The sequence below is a fragment of the Globicephala melas genome, chromosome 3 (genome assembly GCF_963455315.2).
Source record: "Globicephala melas chromosome 3, mGloMel1.2, whole genome shotgun sequence".
NCBI classification, from domain to species: Eukaryota; Metazoa; Chordata; class Mammalia; order Artiodactyla; family Delphinidae; genus Globicephala; species Globicephala melas.
Genome location: NC_083316.1, coordinates 60212300 through 60227320, shown reverse-complemented (window position 1 = coordinate 60227320; position 15021 = coordinate 60212300). Strand labels below are relative to the sequence as shown.

The 15021-nt window shown below is 45.5% G+C and overlaps 1 protein-coding gene across 1 annotated transcript; it reads right to left on the bottom strand.

Moving 5' to 3' along the window:
• Positions 1 to 486: 486 nt before the first annotated feature.
• Positions 487 to 11941, bottom strand: F2RL1 (F2R like trypsin receptor 1). The gene is made up of 2 exons (XM_030846165.2): positions 11725 to 11941; positions 487 to 2070 (listed from the first exon to the last, which is right to left on the bottom strand). The coding sequence occupies exons 1-2, from the start codon at positions 11804 to 11806 to the stop codon at positions 959 to 961; spliced, it is 1194 nt and encodes a 397-aa protein (XP_030702025.1). The 5' UTR covers positions 11807 to 11941; the 3' UTR covers positions 487 to 958.
• Between the last annotated feature and the right edge of the window lie 3080 nt (positions 11942 to 15021).

Below are 15021 nucleotides of genomic sequence, written 5' to 3'. Positions count from 1 at the left end.
ATAAAAGAGACACACAACATCCTGTTTGCTTCTCTTTTCAGAAACTGCCACGGCCCCTTGTCAAGTCGAAGCAGTACCCAGACCAATAGTTCCCAAAGTTTGGAGTGCACGAAAATCTTGTTAAAATGAAGGTTCCTGGGCCCTGTCCCCAGACTCTGAGCTCTGATTCCTGAGTATAATGAATCTGCATTTTTCAACAAGATCCACAAGGATTTTTTTTTTTTTTTCGGTACGCAGGCCTCTCACTGTTGTGGCCTCTCCCATTGCGGCGCACAGGCTCCGGACGCGCAGGCTCAGCGGCCATGGCTCACGGACCCAGCCGCTCCGCGGCATGTGGGATCTTCCCGGACTGGGGCACGAACCCGTGTCCCCTGCATCGGCAGGTGGACTCTCAACCACTGTGCCACCAGGGAAGCCTGATCCACAAGGATTTTGATGAGGTGGTACAAGAACCCCACTGATCATTCAAAACTGTCCAGTCCTAACTTATTGCCATTGGTTGGAAACCTAATTCTGGGCAGCTCCCTCACCTCTTTAGTTTCCTTATCCTTAAAGCCAGTCAATTGGACCAATCATCTCTGAGGGCCCTGAAGCCCTAACATGGTTGTGACTGACCCCAGATGTAAAATGTAGTTTTAGCTAAGAACTTGGTCTTCACGCCAATACTAGTCTTTGCAAGTCACTGGGTTTCTGTCTTTTCTCCACCTTCTGAAAAGTCTGCTTCCAATCAGTTCCGTTTCCAGGAGCACCTGAGTAGAGGAATTCTGAAACTGACATCTATGTTAATTTGGGGGACTTTCCTTATGCAAACAGGGAAGCTCCCAGCAATCCTGGGAGCTGTTGCATATACAGGGTATGTGGTGAAACCCACATGGTTGGGAAACAACAGAAGCATCCCCATAATGTTAATCAGGTTCCAAATCCCCCTGCCTAACTTCCATCCGAGGAGCTGGAAAACTCAATAGGAGGTTTTAACACTGGTTGAACTTGAAGAGTAAGAGCTGGATTTCCTAGAGAATTTGACTGATGTGTGGGATATTTGCATCTGCTTTACAGTACGGACGCTCCGACAAAGCAGAGCATTCTTTGCGTGATCCCTGATGTCTTGTGAAATGAAGTAATAGACAAAGGGGTCAATGCAGCTGTTGAGGGTGGAGAGGCAGAGGGCTATGAGGTACAGGGCATAGACGTGGCTCTGGCCCCAGTTTTTAATCAGGAAGTAATGCACCACGAGCAGAAGGTTACTAGGAGTGAAGCAGATCAGGTACATGGCCAGGACAGTGACGATGAGCTTGATGGCTCTCTGCCTCTTCTTTTCTGAGTTTTTATCCAAGGCAGAAGATTGGAGGGTCCGGATCATCAGCACATAGGCAAAGGCCGTAAGGAAGGCTGGGAACAGAAAGACTCCGATGGCCAGAGAGAGGAAATAATTGAACATGTCCCCCACCAACACCGCCTCTGGCAAAACATCATGACAGGTCGTGATGTTAAGGGCTGGAATGTAGAGGGTCTGCTTCACAGCGTATAAGGGGATAGTAACCAGCAGAATCAGCAGCCATATTCCCAGGGAGACACTGATGGCAATGCTCGCCTTCTTCATGGGGTACAGCATGGGGTTCACGATGACCCAGTATCTCTGCACACTGAGACAGGTCAGGAAGAGGATGGAGCAGTACATGTTGCCGTAGAAAAAGCCAATGAGTACCTTGCAGAGAGATTCCCCATAAATCCAGTTGTTGCCATGGATGTGATAGGCAATCTTCAAAGGGAACCAGATAACAGAGAGGAGGTCCGCCAAGGCCAGGTTGGCCATGTAAATCACAGCAGGGTGCTTCTTCTTCGTTCGGAAAAGAAAGACCCACAGGGCCATGCCATTACTTGGCAAACCAACCGCAAATACGATCGTGTAGACAATTGGAAGAAAGACAGTAGTCAGTTTTCCAGTGAGGACAGAGGCAGAAGACTCATCCACAGAGAAGACTGGTTCCACTGTTGCTCCTCTCCCCGTGATCTGAGGTGAGTTATCAACGTAACCAATGAGACTTCTTCCTTTAGAGGGTCTACTGGTTCCTGCGCAAGAAAGGCAAGGCAGACAAGGGTCATTACAGAAATCAACGTTTCCACAGAAATGCTGGTTTGTCCAAATAAAATCACTTCAAGGAAAGACAGGAGGGCCGGTGGGAAGGTCACGGACAAGATGGTGCTGCTAAGCGTTACAGCCACCTGAAAATTTGGGCAGAAGAGGAAAGGAGGAGAGCAGCTGAGGAGAAAAAGAAGCAGAATGAACTGAAAGGGACTGAGAGACAACTGGCACGGACAGCATGTTACGGCAGCCCTGCCTTTCTCCAGAGCAGCGTAGCTGAAGAAAGCTTCCTGTGCCGTGTGAAAGAAGAGAAAGGAAAAAGACAGGAGGAGGAGTACACAAAATACTTATGGGTGCTTTCTTTGGGTGATGGAATTACTGGGATTTCTATGGTCTGGATTGGTTTGCTTGCTTTTTTTTTTTTTTACAGCAAGTATTTTTTATGGGAGGGTTGTGAAGTATGTGTAGAAGATAACATTGATTTCTATGAATCTCAAAAAAGGTGACGGTATTTCAATTTATTTTTACAAACTGTCCACACCCATTAGTTCCTACCTGTTCTCATCATGGCCATCTATCTCACTTGGGGCCATAAGACAGGATCCAGCCTTGCCTGTCACTCCCTAGCCCAAAGTCCAACACGGCGAGATTCTCAGGAGCACAGAGATAGTCCCTCTCCAGCCACAAGGACAGCCTCAGCCGTGGGCAGGGATCCCCCACTTCTATGTGGGCTTCCTGGAGACCTTCCCATGGAAGTCAGAAGACAGGCAAGCCTTCCGGCCTCAAGGTCACTGGACGGATAGGTGCATGATTTCTGTTCAGACAAATTTGTATTCTGACTTTTAAGCAAGTAACATGGCAAGCTTTAACAATTTCCACTCTCATCCCCATATTATGAATTAAACTTTACAAATCACAAACCAATGGCATAGCCAGCCTATGCCAATGAAGTGCTCATGGACCTGCGGATGAACGTGAGGGACAGTGTGAGGACATGGAAGGATCTGACTTTAATTCTGGGGAAGAGCAGTCCTTCACCATGGCACCACAGTATGCCAGGGAGGATGTGCAACCTACTCACAAGTTTATCTGATAATTTGTATGTTTAGTCATCATTTTTTCCTCTCCTACCTTTGTACCCATGTTCAGCAGGATTATTCACTTCTCTTAAGGCTTCCCTACTAAGAAGTGACAGTGATTACGGTGGGTGGAGGATGAGAGGGTGTAGAGATCAATACTTCACTTCTCATTTAGCAGAGTGGGTGGCCCCCCAAAAAAGATGTCCATGTCCTAACCCCTAGAATCTGTGATCCTTACCTTATTTAGAAAAAAGGTCTTTGTAGATGCAATTAGGATCTTGAGATGGGAAGATCACCCTGGATTATCCAGGTGGGCCCTAAGTCCAATGACAATTGTCTTTATAAGAGAAAGGCAGAAGGAGATTTGAGAGAGAAGGAAGACAGAAAGGAGAAAGCAATGTGAAAATGGAGGCGGAGACTGGAGTAAAGCCAAGGAACAAGCTAAGGAATGCCAAGGAATACTAACAGCCCCCAGTAGCTGGAGGAGGCATGGAACGGAGTCTCCCCTAGAGCCTCGAGAGGCGCCCACACCTTGATTTCCGACTCTTGACGTCCAGAACTGTGAGAAAAAAAGTTCTTACGAACTGAAACCAACAGCTTGCGGCAATTTGTTACGGCAGACACAGGAAGTTCGCACACTTAGGACAGACTCATCTCTTCTTCCGATTTCTTTTATAATTTTTTCAAAAGAGCATGAATTATTTCTAAATTTAAAAAATAAAATAGGGCTTCCCTGGTGGCGCAGTGGTTGAGAGTCTGCCTGCCAATGCAGGGGACACGGGTTCGTGCCCCGGTCCGGGAAGATCCCACATGCCGCGGAGCGGCTGGGCCCGTGAGCCATGGCCGCTGAGGCTGCGCGTCCGGAGCCTGTGCTCCGCAACGGGAGAGGCCACAACAGTGAGAGGCCCACGTACCGCAAAAAAATAATAATAATAAAAAATAATAAAATAAAATAATATGCCTACATATTACAGTGATCTTCAAAGCTTGACCATAACCCACAGTAAGAAATATATTCTATATGGTAACCCAGTTCTGATACATATAACCATAATGGAAAAAAAGTTTCACAAAATAATAATTAGCCTTATTGCGCAGGGTACACTCTAATACTTTCTATTGTATTCTGTTCCATTCTTGTGAAATCCAGTCACCACCTTCTACATTGATTACATGACCCACTTACATGTTTTTCACAACCAGTTTAGCAGAGTGACCGATTTTACACACCACAAGAGAATAGTAACGACATATTTATAGACTGGTAATGTCTGGAACTTGCTCCAGGAGTCAAAATGGCAAGAGTCGCTGTGTGAGATTACAGGTTTAATTCCAGGACTGTCCTAATTCCTTTATCCTTAATTCCTAACTTCCTTATCCCCATGGTCCCTGGCAGAGCCCTGGACCTCGCACATGGGGTGGATTGAAAAGCTCAGCTAGCCCTACCGATGAAAAAAAGGAAGGAGAATCAAGAGCGCAGCTCATGTCTTTAGAGCTCTAGCCTGACCCAGTTAGTACCCAAACCACACAGACGCCGGCAGGGGATTCCAGGACATACACGCTTAATATCGTGTGTCCAGCGTTGCTTTCAACACTTCACGTGTATTAGCTTACTTCACGTTCACAACACCTTATGAGGAGGTACTATTATTAGAGCTACATTTTCTAGATGCATAAACTGAAGCTTGAAAAAACTGAGTAAATTTTCCAAGGCTGAACAGTTGTTAGGTTGGAGAGTCAGGATTCAACCCAAGGCAGTCCGTTTCTAGACTCCCTGGTTCTAACCCCTATATCACATAGCCTCGGAGACCGACGTGAGGTCACACGCTGGAGTCTATTGAGACCAACCTAACCTGTGCGGATTCCACACGTCTGTTCTCAAACAGAAAATTTTAAATGTAAAGTTTTACCATTTTAACACCCCCGCTTTGAACTAGCCCCTCCTCTAATAATTTATATATTTATTTGTATTAATATTAACATGTTCTGGAAGACTTTCAGAGGTGTAAGAGAATCCTATAAATTCTCCATTGGTTTGAAAAGCGGTTACCGGCTCTCCGGAGAGGCAGGTGTGGCAAAGCTGGTGACTGGACAGTGGACCCCTGTTCTGAGGACTCTTCCATTCAGAGAGCTGGGACACCCAGCCCAGAAACAGCCCACCAGAGACCAAGTCAATGAGTCAGACTGCGTTTCTACAGAATGGAGCCACCAAGATTTTCTAATTACCACAAAAAGACTCAATTTTTTTCCCTTGGTACCAAGACAAACAAACAAAATTACATAACTTGCTTTATAAAAGGGAAGAAAATCTAAGCATTGATTGTCCGGAGTTACCCACATCACAAACATGATAACCAGACGTTATCTGCCTCCGAAGGGAAGAAGTACCTATGAAGTGATCTTGCAACAAACGACCGATCGAACGAACCCTCATCTGAACAAGCCCCTGGATCCAACAGCCAAATTAATAGAAATAAAGGGGACAATAGGACATGTTCAATAACATAAGAATGTCATTAGCAAAATCCAGGCTGTGGAAACTGCTGCAGGATAAGGACCTCATTTCTTCAAAATATAAATTACAAGGCAAAAACCCAGAAAGAGGTGTGGAGGTAGGGCCCATAAATTAAAAGACAATATTAACCTTATGTAATGTGTGGACCCTGTTTGGATCCTGATTCAAACAAACTATTAATATAGTATTTATGACACTTATGAAACAATTAGAAATATGAACACTGAGTATTTGATTATATTACACAATTTTTGTCAGTGGTTATTATGTGGTGATGTTTGAAAAGGAAATGGCCATCTTTTATGAATACATACTGAAATATTTTAAGATGAAATTATATCTGGATTTATTTCAAAATAACGCAAGGAGGGGAACCCTCAGGTGCTGCTGGTGGGAATGTAAAGTGATGCAGTCACTGTGCAAATAAGTTGACAGTTCCTGAAATGGTTCACCATAGAGTTGCCATGTGACCCATTCATTCCTACTCCTAAGTACACATCCAGGACAAATTAAAACACGTGTTCAAACAGAAACTTATACAGGAATGTTCATAACAGCATTATTCATAAAAGCCCCAAAGCAGAAATAACAAAATGTCCATCAACTGATGAATGGGTAGACAAAATATGGTATACGCATACAATGGAACATTATTTAGCAATAAAAGGAAATGAAGAACTGATACGTGCTACAATACAGATGAACCTTGAGAAGATTATGCTTTTGAAAGAAGTCAGTCACAAAGGAATGTGTATTGTATGATTCCATTTATAATAAATGTCCTGAATGGGCAAATCCACAGACAAAAAGTAGATTAGTGGTTGCCAGGAGCTGGGGAATGGGGCAAATTGGGGGGTGATGGCTAAGAGCGGGGGTGGGGTGGGGAGTGGGATGTTCTTATGGGGCAATAAAAATATTCTAAAGTTGATTGTGGTAATGGATAGACAACTGTGAATATTCTAAAATGCACTGAATTGTAGACTTGGAATAGGTGAATTGTATGGTCTGCAAATTGTATCTGAAAGCTGTTAAAGAATAACACAGGAAGGAGGGCAGGAAGGAGGCTGGGGCATCATTGTTAAGGCTGAGGGAGAGGTACCTGGGATTCACTGTAATATTCTACTTTCACATGTCTAAAGTTTCCCATAAAAATAAACACACGCCAGGTCAGGAAGGTTCATGTAAAGAGAGATAAAAATCTATTTTAAATAAGAGTACTAAAATAAAGGGGAGGGGGGGAAGAGCAAGAAATACTACAAAAAGTTAGGGAAGGATTCAAAGAGAGAGAGAGAAAGAAAAATTTCCTGAGAATATTCCAACATACGACCTTGAATGATCTCAATCTGAAATACCAGTCATATTAGCTATGTTCATTGTACCAGTGGCAGAGCACACAAGCAGCATGCCGCTTGGTATAACACTGGTCAGTTCTAACACTGGTACATGTCAAGATGCTGCTCAAAGTTCCCTGAAGCCCTTTCAGCACAGTGCACAGACTTTTACCTCGTACAGCATCCTATCCCAGTCACCCCAACTCACAGAACTTGTCTAGAACTGATGCTATTCCAGCTTCCAACTCTATAACCCATCCGTACACCAGACAAAATCATTTCTATTTTCGAGAGTGAAGATGAAATTAAATGTACATATGAAGTTTAAACACACATAAAGTTTAAACACACAAAAGCATTCTCCATTTGGGACCTGTAATCAACAATACTTGCCCAAGTACACAAGAATACGCACCCACTGGTGCTCAAGGCATCATCCCCCCACCCCAATTACAAACAAACAGGAAATAAGCAACGTTCATCAACCACCATTCCTAACTTACCATATCCTCAGCACAGTCCCTAGCATTAATAGCAGACACTACACTACTTAATAAGCATTGAAATGGAAAGAGAGTCACAATATGTCCATTGAAAAAAAGCAACTGGCAGAATAATATGCTTCCATCTATATAACAAAATTATAATTTGTTTGCAAATCTGAAGTCTAGAAAAATACCCACTAAACTATAAACAACGGCCATCTCTATAGAGTAAAATGGATAGGGAGGGGAAACTTACTTTTTTTTACTTCACACCCTTCTATGTTGTTTGGATTACTTTTTCAAAGGAGTATAAATTGGTACAACCTATTTGGAGGGCAATTTGGCAAAAACATCAAAATTTTCAGTGTGCTTGCCCTATGACTCATCAATTTATTGCTAGGAATTAGTCCTGCATGTATACTAGCTAAAGTGCACAAAAACACTATGTACAAGAATATTTACTAGAATATTGTTTACCATGGTAAAACAAAAATGTTAGTTTCAATGACCATCGAAAAACAAAAAAGGCTAGTTCAATAATTTATGGGATTTATACAATGAATAATATTCCCTCTACACAAGTATGGACAGATTTTTTTTTATACTGACCATGAATAGATCTACTAGGTTAAAAAAAAATAACTGTAGGACAGAATGTACAGTATGATCCTTCTATTGTTACAAAATACATATATTTCTGCATAGAAAAGTCTGTTGAGAGTGAAGAGGGCAGAGAAGAGGGGATGTTTCGCTTTCTTTTTAACTCTTCTGATTTGTACAATTTTGGGGTAAAAATGCATGGAAAACTTTTAACTTTAAAAACACTACCTGTTCTTTGTTATATTAAGCATCTTCCTGTTGCGCACCCTCCCAACCAAAGCAAGTACAGAGCAGCTACTTTATTTGTTTAAACTCTCCTCTTGTGTTCTTTCCCCTACTATCCTCCTCACCCCAAATCTTCTTTTGCTCCGACCTTTGGGAGCACAGATCAAAAAAAATAAAAGCTTCAGTTGCTTGGTACCCCTTCTCTAGGTACACTTTAGTCAACTTTCTCGTGTTCTTTCAGGATGAACTGTTTTCCTCTCAACACTTGTCCAGCTAATAAAACCATAAGAAAGACAAACACAGACTTCACTAAAACATTGCCTATCAAGGTTAATTAGTAACTACAAGGCCAGGAAGACGACCAAACAGTCCCATCTTCATGTTCTATGTGTTCTCTCTTATTACAAAACACTGGAAGTCAGCCAGTGTTTACTATTACTATTACAAAACCATGTGCCCATGTGTCTATGAACAGAGGACCAATTAAAAATTATAATACATCCATTGACAACATTTTAGAGTCATTAAAAATGTTTTATATTTACTGATATGCTACTGATGTTTATATAAACACATACTTGTACAAAAAAATTTCTCTGTGAATATGTATTTTATGCACGGATGTATGAAAGCATGAGAAAGGCTGGAAACCAAAATGTTAGCAGTGCTTTGGATACTGAGGGTGATTTAATTAATGCAACCCTTTTTTTGGACTCATTTTTCCTTTACAGTGATCACATACAGCTTGTATAATTAAAAACCAATTACAAAAAGAACACAAGTTTCAGTCTCCAAAAGAAAAATGGAATGACTGCATTACAGGGGACTTCTCAGGTTCGTGACACGGTGGAAAGAAGTGCCTGAAAGAAGCCGACTTAAATGCTGAACTGCCATCAACCACCAGGTCACTCTGGGTAAGTCCCTTCACTTCATTCTTCATTTGCTATTTACTGAGGTCCTTTAGGGAATGAGACTGTGCTGGACCGTGGTGATGGAGGTGCCGCTAGGGGTCCCTGGCCTCCTGGAGTACGTGATCTGGTGGGGAGACAGATGAAACATATTTACAGAAATAACTATCGATTACTGTTGTGATCAGAAAGAAAGCAGAGGCCTGATGGACAGTTTTCCTTGCCCCTCATTCCTCAATTCAGTGGCCCGTATCTGTAAAATGAGAAGGTTACACTCTAGGCTGAGTTCCCTTCCATAAGGCAGTCATTTGGGGAAAAATCTTGGAGAAGAAAAATCAAACCTAGGATGTGTCCTGCTGCAAACTGAGGGGCACACCTTAGGGTCGAACCAAAGAGGGTAAGCAAAGACAGGTGCTAAAGGGCAGAAACACTGGTGATGGCCTGTTTCTTAGTCAAAATCAATCTAGCTTCAAGTTGTGAGGAAAGCTCCGTCTACCTAAAGTCTCGCTGTTACTTAACTGACCCTTTAGGACAGTTTCCCTGCAAAGGAGTAAAAATATGTGGAGGAAAAAAAAAAGTGCAATACTTCTGGTTAACAAGTAACTTGATTTTTGTTGTTGTTGTTAAAGTAAGTCCCCCTTGTACTTCAGGAATCCCCCCCAGCCCCTCACTTTGTAAACAAGAACAAGCCAGACACTCGGGCAAGCTTCCTATAGGAACCGTTTGAATCATAAAACAGACGAATCATCAACATCCACATATTTTTTTTTTTTAAATGCAGGGGACACGGGTTCGTGCCCCGGTCCGGGAAGATCCCGTATGCCGCGGAGCGGCTGGGCCCGTGAGCCATGGCCGCTGAGCCTGCGCGTCCGGAGCCTGTGCTCCGCAACGGGAGAGGCCACAGCAGTAAGAGGCCCGCGTACCGCAAAAAAAAAAAAAAATTGTTTGCACATACTAAGCTTTGCTCCTAAATTTTAAGTTTATAAGTTTAAAACATAAGGGTAAACGGACATGCGTGCATCACAGTTTCAGTACTTCCTGTAAATAAATAAATGCCTTTATTCTTGTTTTTTTTTTAATTTTTAATACATCTTTATTGGAATATAATTGCTTCACAATACTGTGTTAGTTTCTATTGCACAACAAAGAGAATCGGCCAAATGCTTACACATGTCCCCATATCCCCTCCCTCCCACCCTCGCTATCCCACCCCTCTAGGTCATCGCAAAGCACCTAGCCGATCTCCCTGTGCTATGCGGCTGCTTCCCACCAGACAACTATTTTACATTAGGTAATGCTGTCAATAAAATGTGTACCAGGGGTGCAGTTTCCAAGTATCCACCAAAATACCTTTTGCTGTAACTCCAAACGGAAAAGAATCACATTCTTCCGTCTAATTCAAATTCACAGTGACTTGCTCTTTTACAATGTCTTTATGAAGAGGATAAAAGTGAGAACCTGCCTTTTACAACAGGTCTGCACATTTCGCAGGGAAATTAAAACTTCCCTTTTAAGGCTACCCTGGCTGCCCCAAACAGCGGGGCGTCCTTTAGCATCACAGCAGTGCCATACTAGGCTTAACAGCGCCTACGCCCTCGGAGGCCTGCTCCGCCCGGGAGGCTCCACCCGCAGCCGAACAAGTTCGAGCACACCCGGGGCAGCACACCCGTGGAACCCGGCTGCGGCGCACAAGCTGGCACCTGAGCGTCGCCAGGGACGGCTCCCGTGCTGTTCCCTTCCTGGGGCGGGCAGCCTCCGGCCTACAGACCTGAGCCGCAGCCAGCGAAGGCCGGGGAAACCCAGGGCCGTAAGTTCACTTGGTCGAATGTAAAGCAGGGTCGAAGAAGTTCCATTTATTTAATCCGCCCAACTGGCCTAAACCTCGGGGTGAGCGCTCGTCACCCCAAGAACCCAGCAGGGTCCAGCCCTGACTTCCACACCCCCGCTGTGCCCTGTGCCAGAGGAGCTGCAGGCCCCGGGGGCGTCTTGAACGCCGTGGGCCGACCCCAAAGAGTGGCCTCCAAAAGTTGAAGGAGGCTGCAAAAACCGAAGCAGAAAGTTCCCAGGCCGCGGGCTCCCATCCACGCCACCCCGCTCTGAGCCATCAACTCGCTAACTCCGCGGGTCCTGCAGGACCAGCCCGGAAGAGTCTCAAGGGTGTGCGAAATGTTCCTTAAGGATTTTCGTGTTTGCGAAGAAACCCACCGGGGCCAGAGAGGCTAAGCCCTCTGGGTACTCCGTAGAAGCGAGCACTCCGCTCCCTCCCTTTCCCCTCCGTAGACTTCACCCTCTCACGCTAGTTCCAGCTGGTTGCTCCCAGGGTGCAGGGATCCCCCTTCAAAGCCGCCGAGAGGAGGCTGCGGGATGTCGGGAGGAGTTGGCGGCGGCGGCGGCGGCAGAACACCCTTCGCGCACCTGACCCTCTTCCCCCACCTGCCCATGGTGCCCAGGACCCCCGCTCCTTAGCCGCACGAGCCCTCCTTGGCCAAGTTTCTCACCTAGGACGGTGCGATTGCAGGAGGCAGAGGTCCCCAGCAGGATGACGCCCCCCAGCAGCCACGCCGCGCTCAGGCTTCGCATCCTTCCAGCAGCTCCGACACCCGGCGGGCGGGGAATTCGCCGCCAACGATTCGAAACTCAGAGTCCCACTAGCAGCTAGGAGAAAAAGCCACCCTCCCACCTGCCCCTAATTGGAGCCTCTGCGCACGCCTTCCCCGCAGCTGGAAAAGTTTCAGTGAAACTCGAGAAGCTCGACGTACCTGCGCGAGGCCACGCCCCGGGGCCGGAACGCAACGCTGGGCTCTGCGGTTCGAAGACCAGGCGTCCCGGCCCCGCCCCCGGCCGCCGCACCGCACGCTGTGGCCCCGCCTCCGCCGCCCCAGGTGCGCCAGCCGCTAAGGAGCTGTATCGGAATGCAAATGGCTGGAACGTTCAGATCGCAAGGCCGAAAACTACCTTTAACCTTTAATTACTCCTAGGGAGTCAGCCAGTGTTGTCCATCCCCATCCCTCCCCTTTCCTAAATGGCAAAAAGCGAAGACCCGAGCTCGCTGCAGTTATCATCGGTACAAGTGGTAGAGACTTCCCAGTGTCGTGGGCACTGTGGGATGAGGGATGAGTTTCTAATCTGCATTGGCAGGATGGACGTCTGCGGACACCCGCGAACGCGATGGGGAGCAGGAAGGGGTCCCGGCCAACCGGAGTAATCAGGGATCTGGGTTTAGGTTTCCGCTCTGATGTTAACTAGCTGTGACCCCTAGTAATACTCTCACCCCCTTCTAGGCCCCTTTCCCAGTCTGTGAGGTGGTGAGGGAGAAAACATTTGTAACAGCTACTTGAAGTGCCGCGTATAAATGATTTAGGAGCACAGTCTAATCCCAAAACAACCCGCGCAATCAGTATAACTATTATTACCATTTTACAGATGAGGAAATAGAACTGAGAAAGGTTGGATAAATTGCCCACAGTCACACAGTTGGTAGACACAGTCTGTAAATGTTCATCACAAGAAAACTTTAGTCTGTGACTTCTGCTTTCTTCTATTAATCACTGCACTATAAATGCTCCCACCAGCGTCTTTTCTGCATTGGGATCCCACAGTCCAAAGAAATATATAAGCAGTATGTACGCCTGTATGTATGTATGCATGCAGAAATATATAAGAGGGGGTGTGGGGAGAAGAAGTGGGAGACTGGGGATCGCTGCACAGGTCCTTCATTATATTGGTAATGTCTTTTTACTTGCTTAAAAGAAAGTGTACTGTAATTCACTTAAACTCTTGGGTAGTGGAGGAGCAGAGAAGAGAAACGTGAGTGCTGTCCTGAGATACTTGAAGAGTTAGCATGTAGAAGAGGATTAGACATGTTTTGAGTAGCTCCAGAGAGCAGAACTAGGTAGTAGCCACAGTGGGGGGCTGATTTCAGCTCAATGTAGAAAGAGAATTTTAACAGGGCTCGCTGGGGGAGTTCCCTGGTGGTCCAACGGTTAGGACTCGGCTCTTTCACTTCCGTGGCCCAGGTACAATCCCCAGTGGGGAAACTAAGATCCCCGAAAGCCGCCAGGCATGGCCATAAACAAACAAAAAGCCCCCTGCCTTAAATAAATAAATAAAAACAGGGCCCCCTGGTCCCAGTCCTGGGGCCTGCCTGGTGAGGTTAAGGGCCACGTCACTGCAGGGCTTACAGCAAAGGACCAGAGCATCCACCCTGCAGGTTGGAGAGGGAGTTCCCTCCCAGGATCAGGGGTCAGATTGGGTGAGTCCAGGTAGCCTCTTGAGGGGCTTGAGTCCTGGGAGTCCACGATTCTTCCTTGAAGACCAAAGTTTGGTGAATCAGTTGCCAGTGACCATCATCATTTATTGAACAGCCATAAACTGAATGGCCACCATCTTGGCCCTGTGAGTTTCTAGGATGGAGCGTACCTCTGATAAAGGCCCCGTGTCACGTGTGTGGCCTCTTGCTGAACCTACCATGGGACCAATTAACGAACTAATGGGGGTTCCAGATAATTCAGGCAGACAAAATTGTATAAAATGTCATGTTAGCCAGTTGTTTGAACCCTATCCCCAATAAGACACTTCCCCAAATTTACATAAGTGGAGGATTAGCATTCTGCCTCTTCCCTCTGCCCTGACAGAGCTCACAGGAGCAGGAAAATAAATGGTTGAAAAGGAAGAGAAGCAAATGGCTCTGAACGTGCCATGAGAGTGGAATAATTGCTCCCTGAATAACAGGAGTGGACTGCTTCCCAACACACACAGACAAGAGGGGCCAGGGAAAGCTGTCCAGTGAATGAGATCATTCTTTTTAATGGGTGCCTTTCAGTAGCCCCATCTCTTAAGAATCTCTCATTTGCTATGTCTGGTGTTCTTTTGGAAATGTAAGAGCGTACGTAGCCTTTTAAATTGTATAAGCCTGTGGGCAAATTCTGGCCTTCCCCATTCCTAACATCTGTGTGACTTGGGAGAAATCACTACTTACCCTCTCGAAGCTTTAAGTGCCTTACCTATAAAATGGGGTCAAGGGAATTTCCTGGTGGTCCAGTGGTCAGGACTCCGCGCTCTCACTGCCGAGGGCCCAGGTTCAATCCCTGGTCAGGGAACTAAGATCCCACAAGCCTCCTGGTGTGAAAAAGAAAAAAAATAGAGTTGATTTCTTTTAGTTGAGATGTGCCTGAGGATAAAACAAATTGTGATTGTGTTTTTGTTTCCTTCCTTTCTCTCAGGAGTCTTCTTTACACCCCCTACCTGCACCTCAGCTCTCAGGATGCTGTATCCCAGAATCACACCCCTGGGCCCTCTTTTCCTCCCTGGAAAAGTTGCCTTCTAGAAGCAGCACCAGGGCCTTCCTCATCCTGTCCAGGAGACAGTTCTCCTGACGGGGATCAGGTCACTCCTGAGGGTCCTTCAATAGGGAAGCTACTCAATCCCAAGACATCCCTTCAATCTTTCCCAGCCTCCGTTTCATCAGCTGTTATATGTAACTATTACATCTATAATGTGGGGATGATAATAGTACCTTTCTTATAGGCTGGTGATGAAGATTCAGTTTGCTAAATGCCCATAAAGTACTTCTTAGCACAGTTCCTCACATATAGTAAATAAGAAATGGTAGCAACTATAGAATGACTGCCCCAAGGGGCAATCTTCCTCTTTCCAGAGGACAATGCATCAACATCCAGCTGTTTTCAACTTAAATTTTTATTAGTATTTTATGGAACTATGCCTTGAATCATCAAAATTTCCAAGCAAATATTTTATTGAACAATGCCATGAGTTAATGATCTCAAGAATGCGGT